Below are 24,116 nucleotides of genomic sequence, written 5' to 3'. Positions count from 1 at the left end.
AAGTTTGATGAAAGTTTGATGTCAAGCCGAAATCAATTTCTGTGGGTAGCAACTGTACGTCGTAAATATTTACTTGAGGTCAGTAAAAGTTGGATTTATTGGCCTATCTGCCAAAAATCCAACTTTGATTGACCCATTTCGAATTTGAGTAATGCATTTTTTTATTGTATTATCACTACGGTATTTATCATTTCTGAAACCATTATTGATTTTTGGATACGATGTACCGTACTTTAATTGACGGGAATTCACCCCATTCACACCTTTAAAGCTTTTGCACCTATAGCCTATCACCACGTATATGGAAACTATAACATATACAAAAAAGTACAATAAATTCTTCTTCGCTTTCTTCTGGTTTTAAATAATAAAACTCTTGTCAAACGTTAAAAACGTCAAGATTAAAAATAGTCGTCTGTCAGTGGTTCACTTCTGTTGTGTTTGTAGCCGTTTTAGTTTGTTTTACAGAATGTAAATAATGTAGAGGTGTTTGTTAAAGGAAAAGTGTTGGAGTTAGTTTGTTTTAGTCATATTCATAGCGTTTTAAAAAAAGCATCTAATGATTGTCCCATTGATATTATTGTGAAAGTATGGAAAGATGCAAGAAGATCCACAAATCACATATCCCGACCCAGGGTTCTGGACAAAAACATCTTTATTACAGTTATTTTACGGAGTAATGGTTAATTTAACTTCAGTAACAACCGGTCTGGCTTATAGTTTTACGGCTCTATTGATACCACAGCTATTGGCAGAAGACTCTAAAATTCATTGTACTGTATCCGATGAGACGTGGATAGGTAAATATTTTTATTTCAATAAAATGTTGATATTTAAAATTAGTACATTCCAAAAGCACTGATCTTTGTGATTTTAAACATTGGTCCGTAAGGCGACAAATATATTTCACAATCATTCAATTGTTTGATGAATAGTTGTTTATTTTTAAACTACGCTGCAGGCATTTTTATTTGGTAATTTGTGGAATAACACGGTTTTATGTGCAGGGATTATGCCAAGGTTGTCAAAAGGCACTATATGATAATGAGAGGGTCTATATCTATAAAATGAATGAATGTAATGTCGGACATATATCATTGCTACAACCGTCGTATTTAAAAACACAAATTTAAAATATAAAAAAATATCATCTACTAATCGTCTTGCTAGAGCCATGGTTTTCTTTCGGAATTCCTGAGCCAAGTAACGTCATGGTCGATCCGCTTTAACAGTTTGAATGCCGACCTGCCTTAAGGCGGTAAGGGAAGGAAAGCGCGACGCCCGTCTAGCCTTGATGCGGGTTCGCGGCGTTGCGAGTTATTTGTTTTGCTTTGCTATTGTTGATTTTGAATGTTTATTTTATAACAAATAATTAAAATTTCTGGATAACTTCATTTCGCCTCTAGGCGATAAAGGCACACAGGTTGAAAATTTCATCCCAAACGCCTTTCCCACCCTAAGGCGTGGGATTTACGTAGGATTTAAGTGGTGGGAAACTACTTATTGTTGCATATTTTGTCAAAAAATAGACGAAAAGACAAAAAAACTGGAATGATCCCTAATTAGCGGAGCTCTTCATCGGTCGGCATTGTTAACAAATATGATCTTGGCGGTTATGCTATACAGTGAAATTAATAATGTAACGGATAGATCTCTTGTAGGAGTATTCGAGTTTAGTTATTGTAAATATGTAGCCCTCAGTCTCATCCTGTGAAGTTTTAAATGCCAGTAATAAATTAAACTAAAATTATGACATTTTTGTTATATGAATATTAGAATGTGAACAATTGCATTTTATAATCAAACTTAATAAATGTTTCATTTGATTTCAGTTAGTATATTACCTTTGGCGATACTCGTTGGAAATATAAGTGGTGGGACGTTGATGGATAGATACGGTCGCCGGTTCGTGTTGACGTTGTGTCAAGTGCCCATGTCTATCGGCTGGTTAACTATCGGATCGGCTAATTCGGTGAAGCAATTAATTATAGGTAACAATGACTGATAACTTAGCGTCGCAGCTACGTTTTTTTTTTAAATATCTTATACATGAACAAAAATGTTTGTTTATCCGTTTCTAAAGTAAAAACATACTTTCGTGTACGTAGTGTTTTCAAAAATGTGCGTGAAATGCTTTTTGTGCTGTTTAATTTAAACTAAAACAACTTTGTGTGAAGTAATCCTTATGACCTACATCAGGGACGAGCAACACGCGACACGTGGGCATCTTGCGGCCCTTCTAACATAAACATGCACACAACCACATATTTTGTCGACTTTCTCCAAAAATATATTTCTATAAAATTTAATATTATAAAATGGTAGTACATAAAAATCCAAAAAATGTTTGTGAAGAGTTACTCACATAGAGACTTGTTAAGATATGCAATAAAAAAGCGACGCGTCTGCGCAATTTTTTTTTATGAATATAAGAAACTTTACTTTTTAAAAATTTTACATTTTATCACTCTAATGTTTATTATAATTATAGACTGACAAAATTTTAATTGACCCTTTCGTTAAAAATGTTGCTCACCTTTGATCTACATGAAATGCTTGTATTGGCAAAATTACTTGTACATTTGTACATCCTAAGGGATAAAAATTATAGAGGGTTCCTACAGTCTTGCGGCGAATGGTATTCCGTTTGTTGTGGCGGCGTTTATTGAATTGACACCGCGTTGGTGTCATTTTGCGGCAGCTTTCTTGAAGGCGAGTCGCATGTCAACAAGACGGTTGTTCAAAGGGGATTGTTTTTGCCCAAAGCACGCTTAATCGAGGCTGTGGTTTATCAGTCATGCGATAAGCGTCTAGTTATTGATAGTATGAGTCATAACATATACCTGTTGTATTAATTTTGATAAGATTTAAATTATCAATGACAGCTGTCATTAATAATATATCTTGAATAGAATCAAACATAATACCGTGTAAATATCTAAATCGCTAATCTCATGTCCATCACTGCAAGTTAAATAATACTTGTAAGATCACTTGTTTATAGAAATGTAAGCAATAAAACGCTGTATGTAATCAATGTAACAATAATGTGTTTGGCACGCAGGAAGAGTGGTAGTGGGAATTGGAGCTGGTATGGGAATGGGACCTCCCCGAGCGTACGTCACAGAGATAGCACTACCTAACATGCGAGGCGTTATTTGCTCACTGCCCAATTTAGGTGTTGCTGTTGGAATCAGCTTGCAGGTCAATTTTAAAATACTCTTTACTCTCGTTTTACTTACAAATTCCATATGTGTCACGAATAAACCAAGCCCTGGCCCCTGTAAGAGACCCTTCATCATCATTCTTTGGTGCGTCTGCCTAATTAAAACTATAATGTGTAGCGATCCGAGAGATCCAACTTAAGCAACGAACTTTGGGGGCTTCCTGTGAAGCCTTTTCTGCCCGAGTTCATACTATATAAAGACACATGAAGTTAGCATATACGATAAAGTATATATCAAAGCCGTATGGCTTTCCTCAATAGAGTGGAAAGCAGGCAAGAAGGAGGATATGTATGAGGTTGGCTGACGTAAATATTTACTTACTGTTCAGGAATTATTATAAGATCAAGAGAAGATATATAGTAAAATAATAAAATAGATCTTAAGAGCCGGTTAGTGTAGGAAAATTAGAAATGTAATAAGAAAAAATGTAAAAAATCTAACTGAAAAAACTATTACCTTACATAAAAAAAGTCTCTGTCTATTAACGATAGAGGTATGAAGGTGTGAAAAAAAACTTCGCTACCTTACCAGAGGCTTTAGGCTAAGCTCCGTCTTCGCCATCTTCCTGGTTTTTTTATCTCCTTGACGAAAATTTTCAAATAATAGGCTGTCAGTGGTTTAAGCGCATTATTTTATTTCAATCATTGTTCGTTTCAGGCGGCGCTGGGAACCTTTATGAAATGGTATCACTTGGCACATTTCAACGGCATCTACAGCGTTATTTTATTCTTTCTTAGTTTCATTTTCCCAGAGACGCCTTATTTTGTTCTCATGAAGGATACTGAAGAAAACACCGAACGTGCTTTGAGAAAATTCAGATCCGAAACGTATAACATTGCGGGTGAAATGGAACAACTGTTGGACTTTAAGCACGATAATCATATTCGTAGGTTAATAATATTGCATTCGATTCATTTGACTCCGTAGCATTAATGTAGTACATAACAGTTATGTTTCTTTCAGACTGAAGTTGAGACAACAGTTGAGGTTGCTTTTTACTAAGGCTTCTTGTAAGCCATACTGGACTGTGGCGGTCTATATCATACTCTCACAATGCAGTGGTATTAATGTCATTACGACGTGGACAATCGAAATATTACAGGTCTGTTTTTGTAACAGTTTGCACTTTTAAAACTTTTTCATTAGAATAATTACTAAGACTATGTTTATTACATGCCACGAATACAGGATGAGCCATTAAGTTTCTAATTATAAAAAATATGCTACAAAACTACAAAGCTTAGGAAGAAAAATGTATTTTTTTAATATACTAACCATGTGGAATTTTATGTAAAAAATAACATCACTGAGGTTTACGTCATTTAAAAAAATATATACATGTCATTTACAACTGGTTAAAAACTCATTGGTTGTTTGGAATGTCGTTTCATAATGTTGGAAAACGGTCGGGCTGTTGTAGTGTGAAGAAAATGTTCGCGTTTAAAAATATGGGAACTAATGTTCTAATAAATATTATATAGGTGAGCTGTGTATAATTAATGCACAAATCGCGACAATCACGACAGTCGAACTGGCGACTTATGTTCGTGAATCATAACCCTCTACCATTGGAGTACGACTGCAAGATCGAGAAGTCCAGTATAATTAAAGCTTATGAGTATTATGTCCTGTAAATGACATATATTGGAATTGTAAGGCGTGTACGTGTTACTTTAATTCAAGGATGCGATCTTAATGACACTGCACAAAACTGTACCTTTAAAGTCTGTGGCTGTACCTCGACATTTTACGATTTAAAAACCAGTATATATTTGATTTCCCATGAATCAACGTCAAGACGTAACTGGGCGACGAGACAGGCGGTAACTAGCCCCAAAATAATTCAAAAACGAAGATAAAATTGAAAAATGTCATTAAAGTTTAAGCACCCTGTTAAGTGTCAATTTTTATTTACTTTTTGTAACCCTTCCGCAAACGGGAGACAACATTAAACAATTCATACTGCAATGAACTGATTTTCTTTTATAATTTGACTTTTTTAAATGGAAACAAAGTCAGAATGAGAAAATCAACTGCGATAGTATGTGATGTAGAATTTGACAAAGCTAAAAGGAAAATGTAAATTAGAAAATTTTAATGTAAATTATAATTTAATCAACAAAAGTAAATGACTAAAAAACAAAAAATGTAAAAGTGGAACTTTGTAGGTAAAAGAGAAGTAAGGATGGTGAAGTAATAATGGAAAATAAAGTATAGAAAGGAATAAAAGAGAATGTGATGAATAAAAAGAGATGTGTGGAATTTAATGTGAAAGATAAAAGATAAGGATGAAAATAAAAGTCGATTAAAAATTTGTTTTGAAGATATAGTCCCACCGTACCTACGACAGGTGAAAGTGTGCGAGGTAAAAAAATATACACTAGCTAGCAATGGAATTAGTTTAAAAAAAAGATGCGTGGTTATTGGTCAATGGTGTTAGCCTTAACATTGAATTTCGGCATGACGTTGATTTACGGGACTAGGACCGTCAAAATTAATCCAACATTGCTGTAGAATATTTGACATTTGTTTTAAGGAAGCGAAATCAAGCGTAAATCCGGCGTCCGGAAATGCAATTTTAGGTGCGACGCGATTGATCGCATCGTTCTGCATGGCGATTTTAATGATGAAATTTGGACGTAGACCTCTCGCATTAATGTCTAGTGAGTATTCTAATGTAATTATTAAAGTACGTTTGAAATAGGAACACCGGAATATATATGAATTAACTTACTGCGTTTCGCAAAATGACATGAAAACGGAAAGAATGAGTAGACAGAAAATAATCTAAAATAAATTTGCTGTGTAATAAGATATTGTACTGTACTGTTACTATTTCCAAACATCTTGAGTAAAGTATTTACTCTGAAATATGTTACACTATTTTTTTTAATGCGACAGGCATAATTCATTTTAATATGTGGTTATTCTAATTTTGTAAACGTATTATTACTACATATATATCACCATTACACTGTTTGTGTATTTATTTCTGAAATCATTGATTTTTGGATAAAATTTTCTATATAATAAGCATTGATGTATAAATCGGATTTGAATATTTTTTTTAAATATAGGGATTACAAATCACACAATAAAAATGGTTTTTCTTACTCTATTATCATATCGTTATGTGAAACCATTGATTTTTGGATAAGGTGGTACCATACGTTAAACATCATATCATCATCATTTCTGAAATATCTACTAACAAAGTACTGTTTTACAGGTTTTGGTTCTTTTGTCGCCTTGTTTTCCCTTGGATTATTTCTTAAAAGTCACGATCAAACAAGTGCCGTACCAATATTTTTGTTCATGTTATTCGTAATGTTTGCGAGCTTTGGTTACTATCCTCTTCCAGTGCTGGTTTTATTCGAACTTTCTCCGTTACAAGTAAGCATTTTTACATATTTATTCTAAAAAGTGACGTAACTGACTGACATAGCCTAGCGGAGTGGCAGGCAACGTAGCGTGCAGAACAGATGGCAGCTGGGGTTCTAGAGTTCTGGAGAAGAGGCTGGATCGATACGCATAACGTAACAACGTCGTCTGTTAACGATGTTAGGGTCGACGAATAGCACTGGATGCAAGTCTCTTCGATCAGATCCTCGATCCATTGTAAATATATAGGAGAGGCTGTGTACATGCCAGGGCTGATATGATGATGACGAATGACTGACATCAAATATTTTCCACCCAGGGTTTTCTCTGTACTCTTAATGTATGTGTAAAAAATGTTTTTAATATTTACCTTACAATATTTTCGCTAACTCTTCAAAAAAAACTTGCTCAAAATATTTAGAAAATATTGTAATAATTTTATAAAAGGTAATTTTATTTTTCTTAAATGGCAACACTACTTGACCATATCACTCTTTTGTGACAACTTTCGTAAAAGGATTGAGAGTGGGGTTGAAACAGCGTTTTCATTATTGAGTCGGGAGTTCGATCACTAGTTCGATAGCCATCAAGGTGATAAGTTGTCTAGTGGAAACTAAGCTAGTTGGCCTATATGAATATTAAAAATGGAATAAAAGTATTTACTATGCTGTGAATTGGAGTTTTTCTGATAATATTAAACGGATTAATAACTAACCAATTTTTCCCAGGATTTACAGGACGATTGGCTATAGGTGTAAACGCATTAAACGAATGAATGTATAACTCACATATTTATTTAGTTAATTTATATTTTTCGTTGGAATGTGTCTGACCAATCCGATATTACAGATATTGTAAAAACAAATAGTAAATGATTATTAATTTCAAAATATAGTAATCTGAATTTTGAAAAATGTTTTCACGGATTTTTTAAAGTATTTCTAAAACCATCGTTTTTCGGATAATTCGTAGTTCACATTAACTTACAGTAAAAGTACATTGTGTAAAGTTTTTCCACCTATTTTTAATTATCTTGTTTGCCCCAAGATTATTTATCAAATTTGAGTAGTATTAGTATATTATTATTCATTACAGATTCGAGGACTTCTGGGTGGGATAACAATAGCTACTGTAAATATCTCGATATTTACTGTAAACAAAGTATTTTTAGCACTACAGACTGGACTGGGCTTTGGCAACATGATATTATGTTTTGGTGTGGTTTCGTTCATCGGTATGTAATATTATTTTACTACCTTGACAATGTTGTAATTAATTATTACGTAAATGATTTATTTTCTGTTTAACGTAATGTTATTATAAGCATGATAATTTTTCAGCCACTGTCTATATTTATTTCTTCTTGCCGGAGACGAAAGAACTGACCCTGCAAGAGATTGAGGAGTTCTATAACGACAGGCGGCCAACGCTGACTTCTCAAAGACGAATCGTGTCCATGCAAGCGTTATCCCGTCGAGCAGCTAGCATGGAGAGTAGATCTTTGATGAAATTGAAGCCTACGGAAAAATGCTAAATTTTTTTAAGTATGAGAAAATTTGGAGTTATTTTTAAATAAAATGCTATACAGAATGTACATGTCAATGTATTTTTTTTATTTACCGACAAAATTCTTACCAAACCTTTATAAGAAAAGCAATTATTGAAGAGAAAACGCCCATTACCTTTTTATGATGACGCTAACGTAATACTGCATTATAATTAATGTACAGATCGAATAAATAAACGTCCAGCCGAAATAGGGTGATAAGGCAGGAAGATTTTTAAAGTTGCATTAATTCCAGGTTTGACAAAAATTGCTATTTTCAATCGGGCCATTGCGATGTAATTAGTCAATCGTTTATGCAATTATTTAAAAAGAAGTTTTGTAATCGTAAAAAATAAAAATAATATTACAGTGCATTAAAACTTTTTTGAATTGGTAGCGTTCACGTACGCTCAATGTTACTGGCCACTACGTACATAATAATTTTTAGACAAAAAATATGGGTATCGCAGATTATTAATGCACGATTGAAGTAAATTCGGAAGAGGATTTGTATTTGCTTGCAAGAGTGAAATAGTCGCTGTCATGGCGTTTCGGACACGATTGTAAATAGTCTATATATGTGCGTAATGTGCACCAAATTTCTCACGCCGTCTTTTTATTCTCTTTCTCTCTCTATGTCTCATACCGTAGTATATTTACCTTTATTTTAATTTTTTGTTAATTTTCATTTCACCCATTACGACTTGACGTTTATTTATAACCTGCATAATTAAACACATCACACATTGTTTTTGATATTTTTTAAACATTAGCTATTGCGTGTACAACCTTTTCCATAACAAGAATCCCTCTTTTAAACTCATTTACGTGAATACGTTCATCGTGACCGTGAATTAAAATAGGCGTGTTGATCATTGGTGAGAAGCCAACGGCGGGGATTCCCTGTCGGCGGATGTATCGAGCGTCTGTCGTTCCCGCACAGGTGGAGCATTTAATATCCAGGCCCCTGGAAATGTTTTAACAATATAAACATATGCATATTTCAATTTCAAATATGCAATTAGTTAAAATATTTTCTTTGAAAGACTTATACACGTATGCTTGGCATTACAGTTTAGTCCAAGAGATTTTTTAGATCGAAGCACGGTCGAATGATTTCTATGTCATATACATGGTCACATGGCCACGTTAACATATTTTTTTAGATTCCGAGTTTTTTAAATTTAAAAAAGGTTTTCGTAATTTCGAATTCACTCTGCTGTATGTCTTAATTTTATTCACACTGCTATTTCTAATTTTATTCACGTGAAACACACTGTGTCCAAAATAAAATAAAAGTGCATTTAACCGCTCATTAAATGTTTTTAATGAATACCAGAAAATATAGGATAAATAGTATTCATGTGTTTTCACGGTATATATTTAAATTGTTACCGTAACCGCTGTACCACACCATTACGCCCGCGGCGAGACAGGGAAGAGCCGTCCGCTCCGTTCCGTTAAATCACCGTCAACATTCACGGCGACGGTTTTAGTACTCTTTTTTTCCTCAGCCCCCACCTCGCCGCAATCTCCTAAGGCGCGGTACAGCGGTTTCAATAGCACAAAAATGTGTTCATGTACTGTCATTGGCATTAAGTGTTAAATGTGTTCAAAGACACGCAATATAATTTATAAACAGTGTAAGTAATACTCACATGTCGAGTACAGTTTTGTATAACGCGTTCCAGAACGGTGAGTTTTGTATGTCCGTTACTTTTTCTTCAGGATTCCTTATGTAGTATTCTAATGTGACGTTGTCTCCGGCTTCTCTGCACCATCCCAATATCTTTAACAAGTATTATTGTTAATACAATTCTATAGTAGCGATAGCACTGTTATTAATGTCTTTATTATTTTCACTTTCGGTTTTAAAATTTGACAGTCACGCATATTAATTCATTGTTTAATATTACCAATTCTAAGGAAACATAAAAGTATAATGAATAATATATAAATATATAAATATCGTACAGAAGTCATAAAAGAATAAAAGTTTGGAGGTTATGTCGAAATTGGATTCTCAGGTGGGTTAAAACTACTGCAGTTGGGTACTATTTTGTAATTTATACTTGTAGGTATATTTTCTATGAATTTAGTATAATAATAAATATTATATGAGCTAACTAGAATATTATCCTGTTTATTGTAGAATTGGTAGTAAATAAATTATAAGTAAAAAGAAGAAGCGATATTTTTTTCTAAATGTGGTAAATTATTACCATATCTTCAAGTGCTTGGTGATCTTCTTTTGGAGATATCCTAATATCAAAAGACGCGATGAGTTCCTCGGGTAACACGTTGACTTGTACTCCGCCCTGTAATTTTAGTACAACGTTATTATAACGTTTGTTCTAAATTGGTAGAAGTGATATTATTAGGCAATAACAACCGCAATAGAACCAAGATCACCGTCATAGCTCGGAGAGTTGCTCATCTGAAGTAGTAGTGGGCGTGGCACATCGTTTGTGCAGTCGGTGGCCATTGGTTCTGAAAGGTTCTTGAGTGGCAACCACGAGCAGGTAACCGCGGCGTGGGTGGGCCCCTGCTAGGTGGACCGACCACAGAGTTAAGGTTACGAGAAGTTACTGGAATCAGGCAGCGCAAGACCGGTCATCGTGACCATCTTTCGGGAACGCCTATGCCTTTTAGTGGGCGTCCATCGGCCGAAAAGAAGAAGAATAGGAACCTACTAAGTCGAGGTTCAGCGCTTTTGTCAGAATGCTAAATGGATATTATCCATTAACAATGTAATCCGAGGTACCTTCGTGGGGACCCTTGGACATGGTACCTCCATGAAGCGTCTGCCGAAGCGACTGATGAGCTTCCCATAAATAGCAATACATAGCGGCCCGAGCAGAGGCTCTCCCGGGAGCTCTCGCGTTTCGTTCTACAAATAAGCTATGCCTTCACCCCTTTGAAGCTTTTAAACCATTACACCGATTACCACATATATGCTATATAGTTTCATTTAAAAAATATTGATTTAGAAATATTAATGAAAAGACTTTCAGATAATATCACAACCTTTTAGATTTATTTCTATTTTATATTATTGTAATGTCGCATTGCAATATGTCGACTTCCTCAGAATGTTTGTCTTCAACATTAGTTAGTATCGGCAATTTTACATAATTCACTCAAAGCATGCGACTTGTCGAGATCGAACCTGCATCTTACAATCGTAAACCGTCTACGTTTATCTTAAACATAGATTATATAAAATACTACAAAGAGGTGTTTCATGCTATATTTAATACGAGTACATGTAAAATACGTATGATTTGACAGTGAACAATAAGAATAACGGTAAATTACTTACTTCTAGTTTAGTGAGATTTATCGTCGTTACTTCACCGAGCGGTGCACCATTTTTGTACTTATGTAATTCTCTTTGTTTCAATTCCATCAATTTACTGATAATGAAACTGATCTGTAATTTAAAACCATATAGCTTCAAATAGTCTCTCCGAATAACTCGGAAACGATATGTTACAAACAGCGCTTTCTGACGTGTTCGTAATTTATTACTACCGAAATCTTTGTACCGCATCTCAAGCAAGTTGGGGGCGGAGGAAAAAAAATATGAGCGCCGTTGCCGTGAATCTTAACGACTAACTAAGAGTGGCGAATGAACCCTCGTCTCACCGCGCACGTACCTAAGGCGCGGTGCAGAGGTTTCGGTAGCACTATAATTACTTGCAGTGCATACAAGTTTTGTCGATCATTGTACAGAAGGTGAAGTATATGCAATGAGTCTTGGTGAAGAGTGTTGTGTTTCAGTAAAACACTATATTACAGTGTAATATAAATGTGTCACAGCAAATATACTTATGTTAAACACAATTTATGTACAAATAGGTAATATAAGCACGTAGTATATTAGTCCTGTTTTTAAAAATTCATGACAAATAAAACAGACTTTTGAATAAGTAACTCTTTAAATATAATCTGGCTAATCTTCGATAATACAGAATTTCGTTTTGTCGCTTTTAGAAACGCAATGTAATGTGTGTGAATATAAATTTTATGCAATATAATAATGATATAGAATGATGCAAAATAAATATCACTCTCTTATTCAAGTTTACAGTGTTATAATGGTGTATTATATATTAAAAAAATTTATAAACATTAAATCGTGGAGATATAATATTATAAATAAAAAATAATGTAAGTATATAAAAGAAATTTGCCTTATCTCCAGCTCCTGTCGATGACAAAAGAGCACCGTGTCCAGGTGTACCCTTGCATATTATTTTCATTTCTAAAAAAAAAACAATAAAAATTACATATATATTTTTGGGTTTCCTAACAAAATAATGATTTTTGAGACACAAGTAAAAATTGCTGAGTAATCCTGCTACTTCTTTTTGATTTATATGAATAAATAGAATTCGCCAAAAAAACAAATAATGTTTAAATTATAGTAACGCAAAGCAGAGATGGCGCAAAGTCTGAACCACGTTCCTCGTTTTTGATAACAAAGGAGGAACGGTTTCCTTAGGAGGAGTCCGCATGGGCTGTATATACTAGTTTATTACCAGATAGACTTGCCGTCTACTTCTTAGATCGTTTAAAATCACAAAGCACAGGCCCCGTGAGAGGACCAAAGCTTAGACTATCATACCCTGGCACCCTGAGGGGCCGAACCTCGACTAGGTTGGTTTTTATTACTTAACTACTACTTCGAAAAGTCCACAAAAATCTAAAGCGCTGATCTCGTACAAGAAATCGCTGTAGAAACTCTAGAGTTATAGTACAATTGCTAGTCACCTCCAGAAGTATGAGATAGGCAAGACGAGGAAGGTAGACATAAGTCAAGTTGTCTGTTCTCAAAAACCTCGTGTGCGGTGTCACGTCTGCGCACATAATTACAGTATTTTTTTATATCTAATCCTGCCCAGCCTTGTCAAACTACTGTGCTACCGTGAAAGTGATAAGTAAAAAACTTGACTAAGTTTGGTCAGCCTCAAAGCTTTCGTAGTTTCAGTTTCATGCTACTTTCTATTAAATTACGCTCTTCTGTCTTAGTTCTTCTGAAAACAGAAGAGATCACATTATGTAATTTTAATTGAAAACTAAACTGTAATCATGAATCAGTTTACGATGCCTTTACAGCCTCTGCATGTACTATTAAACGTGTTATTGAAATGAGACACTGTACCAAATTCATAGAAGAAATTGTTAACTTCTGTGTAGAGCTATTAATATATAATATTAGGAAAGAAATTGTTAGAAAAATAATTTTAAATTTAGAATGACGTTGGCTATTAGAAATATATTTTATTATAACTAACTTGAACAAGTTTTATTAAACCATTGCAACACAAAACAACAAACAAGAATATGACATATCTTTAAGATGTTTAATTCTAAAATATACTGGTTTCTCCACTGCGTTTCTTGTACCGATTGTGATAAGAATTGATATCTTAAATGAACTCAGCGATTTATAAAAAGTGATAATGAAGCATATATATTAAAATGAACAGGAGTCCAGATTTTAAAATGCTACAATTGTACAAGTTTTGACATGAAAAAAAAATAATTTACGAATGTCAAATGAAATTTAAACAAGAAAGTTTGTGAAATAAAGTTTTATTGGTAGTTGAAGAAAAACAAAATATTATCATAATTCCAACTTACGCCTAGCGGTCCGTTCTGCATTGAAAGCGTAAAATGTTTTTGGATCCTCACTAGCCATACTTTCGTCCAATTCAAAGCCGATATTGAGCTTTCGAAACTCATCAGATTCCACAAATTTCTTCATTCCATCTACACCACCTATTTCTTCATCTGAAAGTATGTGCCGTCATGAAATACATTGGCAAACATTTGCTGAATTATCTAGAAAACGTGACATTGTGAATCATAATAAATAATGTTGCCGGGTACTGTACAAATTTTCGAAAAAAAAATATTTTTCATGAGTACATCGTAACTAAAGATTGTAGCCGTTTCGATTCATTTTTTGACTTCAAGTTATAACTTATTAATATAGATCATTGGCAAGAAGGCTTTTAAGTTTTTGCTGATCAATGATTTTCATTAAAATTGACTATTCTCCGCTTTAATGCTTTTACACTTATTACCAATCATGCTGTATACAAAGCCTCTCACAAATAATCAATGAAAATATTGCGGAACCATAGAATCCTAGGGCTATTTGCCCCGTTGTATCTGTCTTGATAAAGAAAATACGTAAGTCAAATCGTTTACCCGGAACAAAACAAACGTGAACAGTTCTTTTGAGTCTGGCACCGGCCTGCTTAAGTCTTCTGACAGCTTCCAAGTGCGTTATTCCCACATTTTTCATATCCTGCGTGCCGCGGCCGTATATCCAACCGTCTGGTGCGATGTGGGCTTCAAAAGGCGGATATTTCCAGTGTTCCTTAAAGTAAAAATACTATTACTTGTTACATGAAATGATATTGCTACTGATACTATGGAAAACTAGACATGCTGACAAGTCAACCTCCCCCAAATGTAGACTAAACTCTCACAATAATAACCAACGAGTTTAAGTTTATTTGGGCCATGTCGCATAGCTTTGACACACTACTGGTTGTACGGAAAGTAAATGGTACAATATCACGTGGATTGATCACCCACCGATGTGATCAAGTCAACGGGACCCCCTATTGATACCGTCAGGAGGAAAGTAAACGAAAGGATGGCGTTGAAACAGCTTATTATTGATTCCGACGACGCGGTTAATTTTATTATTTTATTTTTACAGTTTTAAATATTACCTTTAAATACAAAATAATAAAATGAAACGTTAGAATAATTTAAATTTGAATAACAGGCAATCACTATTCGCGCACAGTTTTTTTTAATGTTAATTATACATAGATAAATACAACATCTGCAATGTATATTTAATATAATCTTAAAAAATCGTTATGAATAAATAATAAAGAGAAAAAGTTAATATTATTCAAGACAGACTTATGATTGATATGTTTTAAAATGGAAACGGCTTTTAATGATCAAAATAATTAAAAAGACGTTAAGTAACATTAAGTTTGTACTCATGTTACTAGTAACTTTAGTTGCGATTAGTCACAACAACATCGTAAAGTACAAGTCCGAACTTGATTATACACTTTATTTTCGAGTTAGCGATACTTAAGTTTAAGTGAAATATCTTGTAAAAAAAATTATACTCGTAACGAAATTTACATTACAGTGGTTACCCTATTAATGCATTGTAACTCATTTTTTTCTTGTCATCAACTAGTGTCCATTTACAATCACTCTATATAAAGTGATAATATGTTACATAAACATTTTTTCTGGCATCTGGCAGTAAAAAATCTGCATAAAAAGATAGTAAACAATCATTATTTTTGACGTTTAGTTATCGGAATTCTGATAAAGTTTTTTTTATCTTATTCTTTATTTAATATTATCATTACGTTATTTTCCAATCTCATGATTTTTGGATAGGGTGTACCATACATTAATTGACAGCAAATTTTAAAAACTACAAATGACATAACTACAGTCCTTTCGCGGTGATAAAATAGTAAATGAGCGATTGCCGGGCTAGCCAAGCATCGTAACCAATCAAATCATTCCTAATTAGAAAATCAGTGTTACAGTGACCAGCTGAAGGCATACTTTCCCAATCACGACTAATTTACTGCATATTTAACAAGAACAGGCTATGTCAGAACATTCACCATAGTTTTATACCTTACTATCGTTACCGACGTTATGAGAGCCATCTTACTGTGTTGGCTGATAAATTATGCACGTACGTATAACATATACGGTACCGTATTTAATAAACTGTTAAATGATATAATAAATACAAAAAAAAAGTGCTATTCTGAAGTATCAAACTAAAATAATTTTAACAAAAACAAACAGACATTCAATTACTCGTAATGAGAAACAATCTAAGTATTCGTAAATAATATATATCAAAGAAGAAGAAAAAGCAGGGTTAATTTAATTTTAATTTACTTTTCAATATATTTTTTTATATTCTTAACTGAACCTTTCATACGTTTTACTTTTAATTTTAATACATAAACGTATGACGAAGGTATAATTCCTGGGATACAACCTTAAATAATTAACACTTTGCGCATTAACTATATAGGATTTCTACTGCTCACAAACAAGGATGGTCAACAGCATCCTCTGCATACATAATACCATACTGCGTTCGGCAAACTGCCTGCAAAACGAGGCGATTATAGTATATCCCCCCAATATCTTTGAGAGAGGCATGTGCCTTGTAATGGGCATCTATGGGCTGAAACGACGACGACTCTTAAATTTAAGTAAGGATTGTTTATTTTACTCCTTATAGCACATCTAGAAACAGAAAACAATGTCAATCACATGAAATGGGCAAAAGAAGTACAATCGCGTAGAAAGCACAAAGAGATTTCTTTCACACAACCCTGAAAAGACTTTTTATAAGGAAAGATAGAACGCAGTTATCAAGTAACAGGGAGTCTAAATCCAACGTGCATAAATATAACATTTAATAAATAAGTCATAAAATTAACTAGACATTGTGATACATAAAGTACACAATTAAATTACAATATTTATTTAATTAGAGCGATAAATTATTTGTTTCAGATACAATTGAAGATAAGTACGTGAAAACTAGAAAGTACTTAGTACAAGTGCTACGCCTATCTTTGTGTTTTTATATATTTAATGTTTAAAATTGAATAATTATTAATTTTTGAGACGGTCCCCAAAAACAAAATGTAGAATGCTACATTCTTCATTTTGTTTTCCAAAATTTTACCAATATCTTTTGGAGGAATTGTTTGCAATAAGATGAATATAAAAAAAATAGTACCTGAACTATGCACGCACTTTTAAACGTAGTTTTAAGATATTTTGCTATTTTATTTCAAATATTTAATTGTTAAAGAAATCTAAGTAAACTACTTTTCTCAATATATTTATTATTAGTGTATTATATGTTAAAATGAATTCCGTAATCTCAGACTTTTTTAAATAAAAAGTAAATTAAATTAAATTTTGAATCGTACTAATTTTCTTACGTACTGTTTAAAATCATATTTAAAACATTTAAGCGACTTACAAATATCTAAAAAATAAATAGTAATCGTACGTAATTAATATTGTTTAATAAATTTGATTAAAAAAAAAAAAAACAATAATGTCACATACTTCGTAAACTGGGACGACGTCCATGTGTGAATTTAAAAGAATCGAAGGTAATTCGGGTTGCAGCCCCTCCCATGTTATAACCACTATTGGCTTCGTCTCCACCAGCTCATAAACGGCGCATGGCAAGTCCAGAAGTTTAGCCTGATTCTTCAAAAACTTAACGCAATCACCTGAAATGAAAAAGTTAAATAATGGTGGGCATTGACTACACACATTATATAAGTATCATTACTATCCCGTATTTGCTAGGTAAAGATTCGAGTTCAAAATACAACTTGAAAACAGGGTGAGAAGTGATACCATCGCCTCCTTGATGGGAGACAAAGAAGTATAGTAGTATATATATAATAAAAATAAAAGTTCATTATAAGTTTGGTAGAGCAAAACGCTACGAAATGTGATAAAAAACAAATATGAACTAAACTAGAAATAAGTATAGGAACAAATTCTAACCAACTATAACATAAAAGAATGTAAAGAAGAAAGAGAGATGACGTGTGTAAAGCTGCGAATGAAAAAGTAAGATGTTGTTAAGTTTGAAAGAGAACAAAGTGGTAAATATTGTAAAGTACGACCGAAGAATGTGAACAAAAAGGATGATGAAAAAATATAAAGAAGTATTTTTTTACAATTGTCATATCGATTTTAATATTCTCTTGTTTCGCTCTGTAAGAGGCAATGTTATTGTTGACATTGGATAAGTTGATTTTCTCGAGTACCTAAAACATTGCAAATGCCAATAATGCTTGTAAACACAGATTAAGATATGTAACACAACGTGTAGTGTTAATAAATGACTGGATAACTGTGATAAATTTATGGCAAAGGATTTCAAGACATACGTATGTTGGCTAAATTTTGACGTAAATTTACTAAAAAAATATATTTTGTTTTATTTACGTGTGATAAGCCATGATCATACATAAGTAGAATTCCAGAAACCTGGGATTAATTGTCATATTAATTTAATTTGTCATGCCAACAGGAAAGCGTAACATAGATATTCAAGTTTCATATAAAATTAAATAAATTTTAATATGTTCGCCTATTGAAGACTTACAAAATCCTGGTAATAATTATAATGGCCTTTAACTAGACGTTAGGAAATAAAAAAATATAGTGAAAGGGCTAAATAATAATTCTTTTATAAATAAAATTAAAAACAAGCTACAAATAATCTCAGTAATTTAATTACAGATAAAATGACTTGTAGTATAAACTAGTTACTTAACAGGTGTTAAGGTTACAATGAATGGCCGCTATTTGTAATTAATGAAAAAATTTACTCTTTTTATAACTTTTGTGATGCAGGTCATATATGCATTATAGGTATTTTCCTTCAGTCAACTCATGATGGCGCAGATTTAATCATACTATGCAGGTGTATAAATGTTAAAGTAAAAATATTTAATTACATTTAACATAAGTTAGACACACATTTTATGATTTTAAAATTGATAAGTTATTTTCAAATTGCTTAGACTAGTTTAATGAGTCGTTTCATTTAATAATAAGAGAGTAGTCATATACAATGAACATGTGTAAAAATGTTATATTGTTTTTATTAATAAATAAAATTTTAATTATTAGAAACTTTTTTAGTAGTATGTTATGAGAATTTTATTATTTTGTTGTGTATATTATACTGTTCGTTTTGTAAAACAATGACAAAATATAAATATTTATTTGTATTTTCAATAGTTGTCTTTTAAGAGAAGTTCTTGAACAAATGATAACAATTGAAAACGCCGGTACTGTGCTATTTCCTCGATAAGATATTACATAAAGAATTACATAATAATATTTAAATAAGTTAAAAAAAATTAAAAATTCAGTTTTAGAATAATAAGTATTGCGATTTTTGATAAATAATAAGACTGCAAGGAACTTTTAAGTGATCTAACATCTATATTAAAATATCCGTTACGCTTACTTCGTCCAAAAAGTTCGTAATTATTTTACAGGCAAATGGCAGAATTACTAATTAAGATGGTTAATTAAATATATTTATTCAATTAAATAATAATTAAATTAGCAAAAAACAGAGACTGGCAAAAAAGATACATGGCGTGTGTTGTTTACTTTATTAAACTCAAATTTATTCCATTACACTAAAACAAATAACTGTTCGTAATTTAAATTTCCATTTGATATTTGCTTTTCAGACAGTCAAAATTAATTAAATAATGCAAACTTCACGCTATGCGCTTGCAAAGTGGCTTATTAAATAATTTATTTATTTTTAATCTCATTACCGATAATTAACAATTAGCATGATAAACTATTTTACTTATCTAGTAGTATAAGAACAAGGAAATGAGATAGAGCATTTTCGTAAACAACTAAATAATATTTAAATATTGCACAAAATTTGTGATGACTTTTTTTTATTAATTCTAATTTGTATCGCTGGTGTTTTTTTTTACAGTATTTATCTTTCGCTTTAACTAAACGCAGACAGTTGGGAGAGGGTTGTCGCTATTTGATACGGATCTTTATTCTCCCAGCTGCGAGGAACGACAGCGTTTTATAATTTTTTTTTTACAATTTTTTTTTTACACAATTTTCACTTTCGGGTAAATACAGCTAAAATTTATACATATTAACAATACAATTTGGAATACACAATTATATATTAGTTGCTACATTATTTTATTTAGGTCGCTGCCCAAGCGCTACAGACCGTTAAATGCCTTGAGATTTAGGACAATGTGCCGGGCCAACTCATCAAAAGATTCTGCTGTAGATTTTTTCTTGAGAAGGTCCGGTAAGCTGAACGGAGGTGTATAAAGGTTTTCACATAAGGTCACGTGGTTATGTCTTTTGGATGCGAATCGGGAGCAGTGTCTGAGTAAGTGATCAAAAGTCTGTACTGTGGAGTCGTCACATGGGCAAGTAACAATTTGTGATGACTACTGATCGAATCAGATATGAGGTATCTCCTCGTAGACGAAGGAAATTAGCTGAAACAGCATACACATTGGCAAGTTAATGGCAATGGGCAGGCCTAATAGCGCGCAACAGATGTTTGCTGGAACCTCAAGGCTCTGAAGTGAAGATCAACCACTCACCCGCGTCCAAACGGTCTTGTTGGACATCCATGTCCAGCTGTGGACATCTTACGGCTGAAATAATGTTGATTAACTATTGTCAAGGAGTTTCATCCATAAGTGACAATTCCAGTACCAACCTACCTTTTTAATAAAATTACATATTCCATTATCTTACGGAAAAATATGCGCTGTTTTTTCATTTTATATAAAAACTAGATGACCCGACGAGCTTTGTACCGCCTAACAGTCAATGAATGTCGTGTTACCTTTTAACTGAACTAATTTAGACTTTGATGAATGTATTATAATACAATGATACAAAATAATATTAATATAGATAGAAATATAAAACTATTTAATTATGATGAATGATGATGAATACATACAGAAGGAGAATAAAAATTATAATAATTAAAGACTTCAAACACATGTCAGAAAAAATAGATTGAAAACTATGTTGTGCAGATTGGGATACATTCGGATTAATTTATTCATCGAATTTTATTCAAGCACCTTGTGGTTAACGACGTTCTTTGTTTTTTGGTCAAGCGCAAGAATAAATAAAGCGGATGGTTTGCCGACACGTGAGCATGCCACGTACAATTGACCATGAGAAACACATGCATTTTCTAGATTGAGGCCACAAATAGTCAAGGATTGGCCTTGTGATTTGTTGATCGTCATGGCAAAGGCAAGACGAATCACGAAATGTGGGGCATACTATACCATTAACAGTTCGTAGTCATTCAAATGATGTTGGCCCTCGAACATGTACCAGCAACAACCGCAAATAGAAACATTCATCATTCTTCGGATGAACTGTCTAAATACGACCAAGAGCATCAGTAGAACGCATATCTGGATGACCACAAACTGCATCGCCTTGCTTCCGACGTTGAAATTTCTTCGATGTAGCGTTCCAAGTGTAATAACGTGGCATTTCCGAGTAAGGAAACGTTCGTGCGAACGGATCGTTTTGACAAATCGCAAAGAAACTGGTCAGTGTTGTCGCTGGAGGTGTTTCGGCACGTTGAGCAGCATTCGACGCTATACTCTCTGACCGTTCTCTAGATGCACCTCCAAATGTACAACAGTGGGATGACGTTCGTGAATGAGAATATACGCTAAAATGCTTCATTGCAGTTTACATATCTACCAACTTGATAGCGCGTGATTTCATCGTTGGTATTGAATGTTTAGATACCAAAAACTACCATGTCACTCCCTTTCGTGACATATTTGCAAATGTATTTAATTGATTTGACCGAATTGCAATACTTAACATTACAATGTGCCTTGAATGTTTTGGAAAGAAGTGGCGAATATGGACTAATAATGGTAATGTCACTTTACCACTAAGGCAACATAAACCAGGCGTTTCACCAGCAAACTTCAATGCCCCACAATTACTGGCAAAAAACGCACTTCGAAGATTATTCCTCTGTTTATCTGTACCATAAGCTCGACGATTTCTCGTTTCTAACCTAGCCGTTTCACGGGCTGCCTCTCTTTGCTCTTGTGTTTGAGAAGCACGAATTAAGGCCTTTCTTTGGCCCATACTAACGCGGCGCTCTTCTCGTGCAATTTCTCGTTCTTCATCAGATAATTGACTCGCGATATTCCGACGCCTAATTGCAGTACGGCTCCGCTGGGAAAGATTAAATCTTCTAGGACACGGCATTGTTATTAATAGTAATACTGAATATGCACTCGCACAAAACAATATAAAACAACCAAATAAATGACAGGGCCTGAACTTTCGAGACATAGACAATAGCTTATCAAGAAAAATCATAGACAACCTTTAAAAAGACATTTACACTTTTGCTAACCTGTATAATAAATCTTAGGTATTATTTTCGGAAATAAAAAATTAAATTCATAAATAATTTACATAAATTAATGTCTAAAACAAACAAATATAACAGTACCTGAACTTTCGAGACATTTTACACAAAAATAAATTTCTGAACGCAAACATGTATAGTTGTTACAGTATTTGACAGGATTGGAAAATAAATGTTTGATATGTTTGCATTTATTGAAATGATTAAGTATTCATTACACATATCGAGTTTTATCGAGTTAGAATCAATAACCATGAAAATTGGTTCAGCAGATCTCGAGTTATAAGTGTTGTAACAAACCCGTCTTTGTTTCATATATGTATAGATACGAACCATATTTGTTAATGTTTACTAACATTTAACCAGAGTATATACAGTAGGTGCATTTTGTTCGATGACTTTTTACAGTTTTGTAGACATTAACTTGAGGTCGCTGTAAAAATTTTGGGATTTCTGATACAAAAAAAAATGCGATTAATAGCTTTAGTGGAATTTCGAAGAGTTTCGTTAACATAATGAAAGATCACGCGTTTTTCGAATGATTCTGGGTATTTTTCCTAATTTCTTATTTTAATCTCGTCATATATATACCGTCGGTGACCCATTTTTTCAATGGCGTTAATTTTGGGCAAGGTGGCGAGGTGCATTTTTGACATTAAAATTAAACTTATTCTCTGCTACTCTTTTTCTTCTACATTGCATTATGTACATAAATATCGCAAATTATTTGCCGCTAGCGTTGCTCTTTTTCTCTTTTAACGTGAAATTTTGAAACGTACCGAATTTCTTCATTAAATTCACTCATTTTGATAGAGCGGAAACAAAGAAGCTCGATACAAAATTTTATTATTTGTTTCTTTTTTTAAAATGCATCCTTATAAATGTCAACAATACCAGCCACATACAAATAGTACGGACAAATAAAATTTTATTCCAAATTTATGCATACTTTTTTGTTTACTTTAACCTTTGCGGATTAAAAACAAAATTATGTACGACGAATACGAGAAGGTATTTAACACTTCCTTTTTATTATTACTATTTCAAATTTTGAATATTTAATCATTAAACCCTTATAGTATTGTACGAATTCAATAAACAGTTTTAAGTTTAAACTACAGTTGAACACTGGCAGCTACATGATACATAATAGTTTTATATTAGAGCAGATAGAAAATAGAACGTGTAAGAGATAACTTGTAAAATCATATTAAACAAGGAAATCCAGTAACAAACATAAGGGATTTCAATACTGCATCGGTTAAAGAATAAACACAATGTTGCATTTAAAACTTTATAAAATATACTACATCCAGATCGATACAAGTTTTGATAGTGAGAGGCGGTAATTTTAAATTGTAATTGTGGTATCTATTATAAAAAAAAAACCAAACATTGTTACAATTAAGACAATAGCCTTAGTACTTTTGTGCTTTTCATTAATATTTTTTTTAATGACCAAGAAAGTTCAGTCAATATTCATACTTACACTGTCCTGCTAATATGATTTATCTTATTTATTTGATATTGCAATATACTTTATAATATTATCACTTACTGTAGTCGACGTTAGGGTGCACGCTGGGTATTTTTAGATATTCTCTAAACCTTTGCACCTCTTCATCGCTGTCCCACTGAGATCCCATAGTCCGCAAATCTAAATAACACAATTGACAGATAACTACAGAACAGCCGTCTGTCTAGTATAGAATCTGAGACCAAATTAGTAACAACTGCGTTGATCAAACGCTATCTCTACCATGCTTACGTATTTATTTATCATTTATTATTCTCCAACTTTATGCAGTTCTCGTCTTTATTCCTTGCGCTATAGAGTACAAATTTTAAAATAAACAACGTTTTTAATCATATTTATATGCAACGTTTT

The 24,116-nt window shown here is 32.9% G+C and overlaps 2 protein-coding genes across 2 annotated transcripts; one reads left to right on the top strand and one right to left on the bottom strand.

Moving 5' to 3' along the window:
- Nucleotides 1-598: 598 nt before the first annotated feature.
- LOC137931209 (facilitated trehalose transporter Tret1-like) lies at nucleotides 599-8,142 on the top strand. The gene is made up of 7 exons (XM_068774619.1): nucleotides 599-800; nucleotides 1,833-1,991; nucleotides 3,065-3,204; nucleotides 3,885-4,113; nucleotides 6,457-6,620; nucleotides 7,704-7,842; nucleotides 7,949-8,142. Exons 1-7 carry the CDS (start codon nucleotides 599-601, stop codon nucleotides 8,140-8,142), a joined length of 1,227 nt encoding a protein of 408 aa, XP_068630720.1.
- A 91-nt stretch (nucleotides 8,143-8,233) lies between these two features.
- Nucleotides 8,234-23,953, bottom strand: LOC137930906 (aminoacylase-1-like). The gene is made up of 9 exons (XM_068774260.1): nucleotides 23,787-23,953; nucleotides 17,329-17,498; nucleotides 14,377-14,548; nucleotides 13,804-13,953; nucleotides 12,351-12,421; nucleotides 11,477-11,587; nucleotides 10,377-10,472; nucleotides 9,813-9,943; nucleotides 8,234-9,121 (listed from the first exon to the last, which is right to left on the bottom strand). The coding sequence occupies exons 1-9, from the start codon at nucleotides 23,872-23,874 to the stop codon at nucleotides 8,917-8,919; spliced, it is 1,194 nt and encodes a 397-aa protein (XP_068630361.1). The 5' UTR covers nucleotides 23,875-23,953; the 3' UTR covers nucleotides 8,234-8,916.
- Nucleotides 23,954-24,116: the final 163 nt, after the last annotated feature.

Source organism: Battus philenor, unplaced genomic scaffold, assembly GCF_028537555.1.
Source record: "Battus philenor isolate CCGP_79_NKW_IND1 unplaced genomic scaffold, ilBatPhil1.0.hap1 SCAF_7, whole genome shotgun sequence".
NCBI lineage: Eukaryota > Metazoa > Arthropoda > Insecta > Lepidoptera > Papilionidae > Battus > Battus philenor.
The sequence above is the reverse complement of the archived record's forward strand: the minus strand, read 5'-3'. Positions and strand labels throughout refer to the sequence as shown.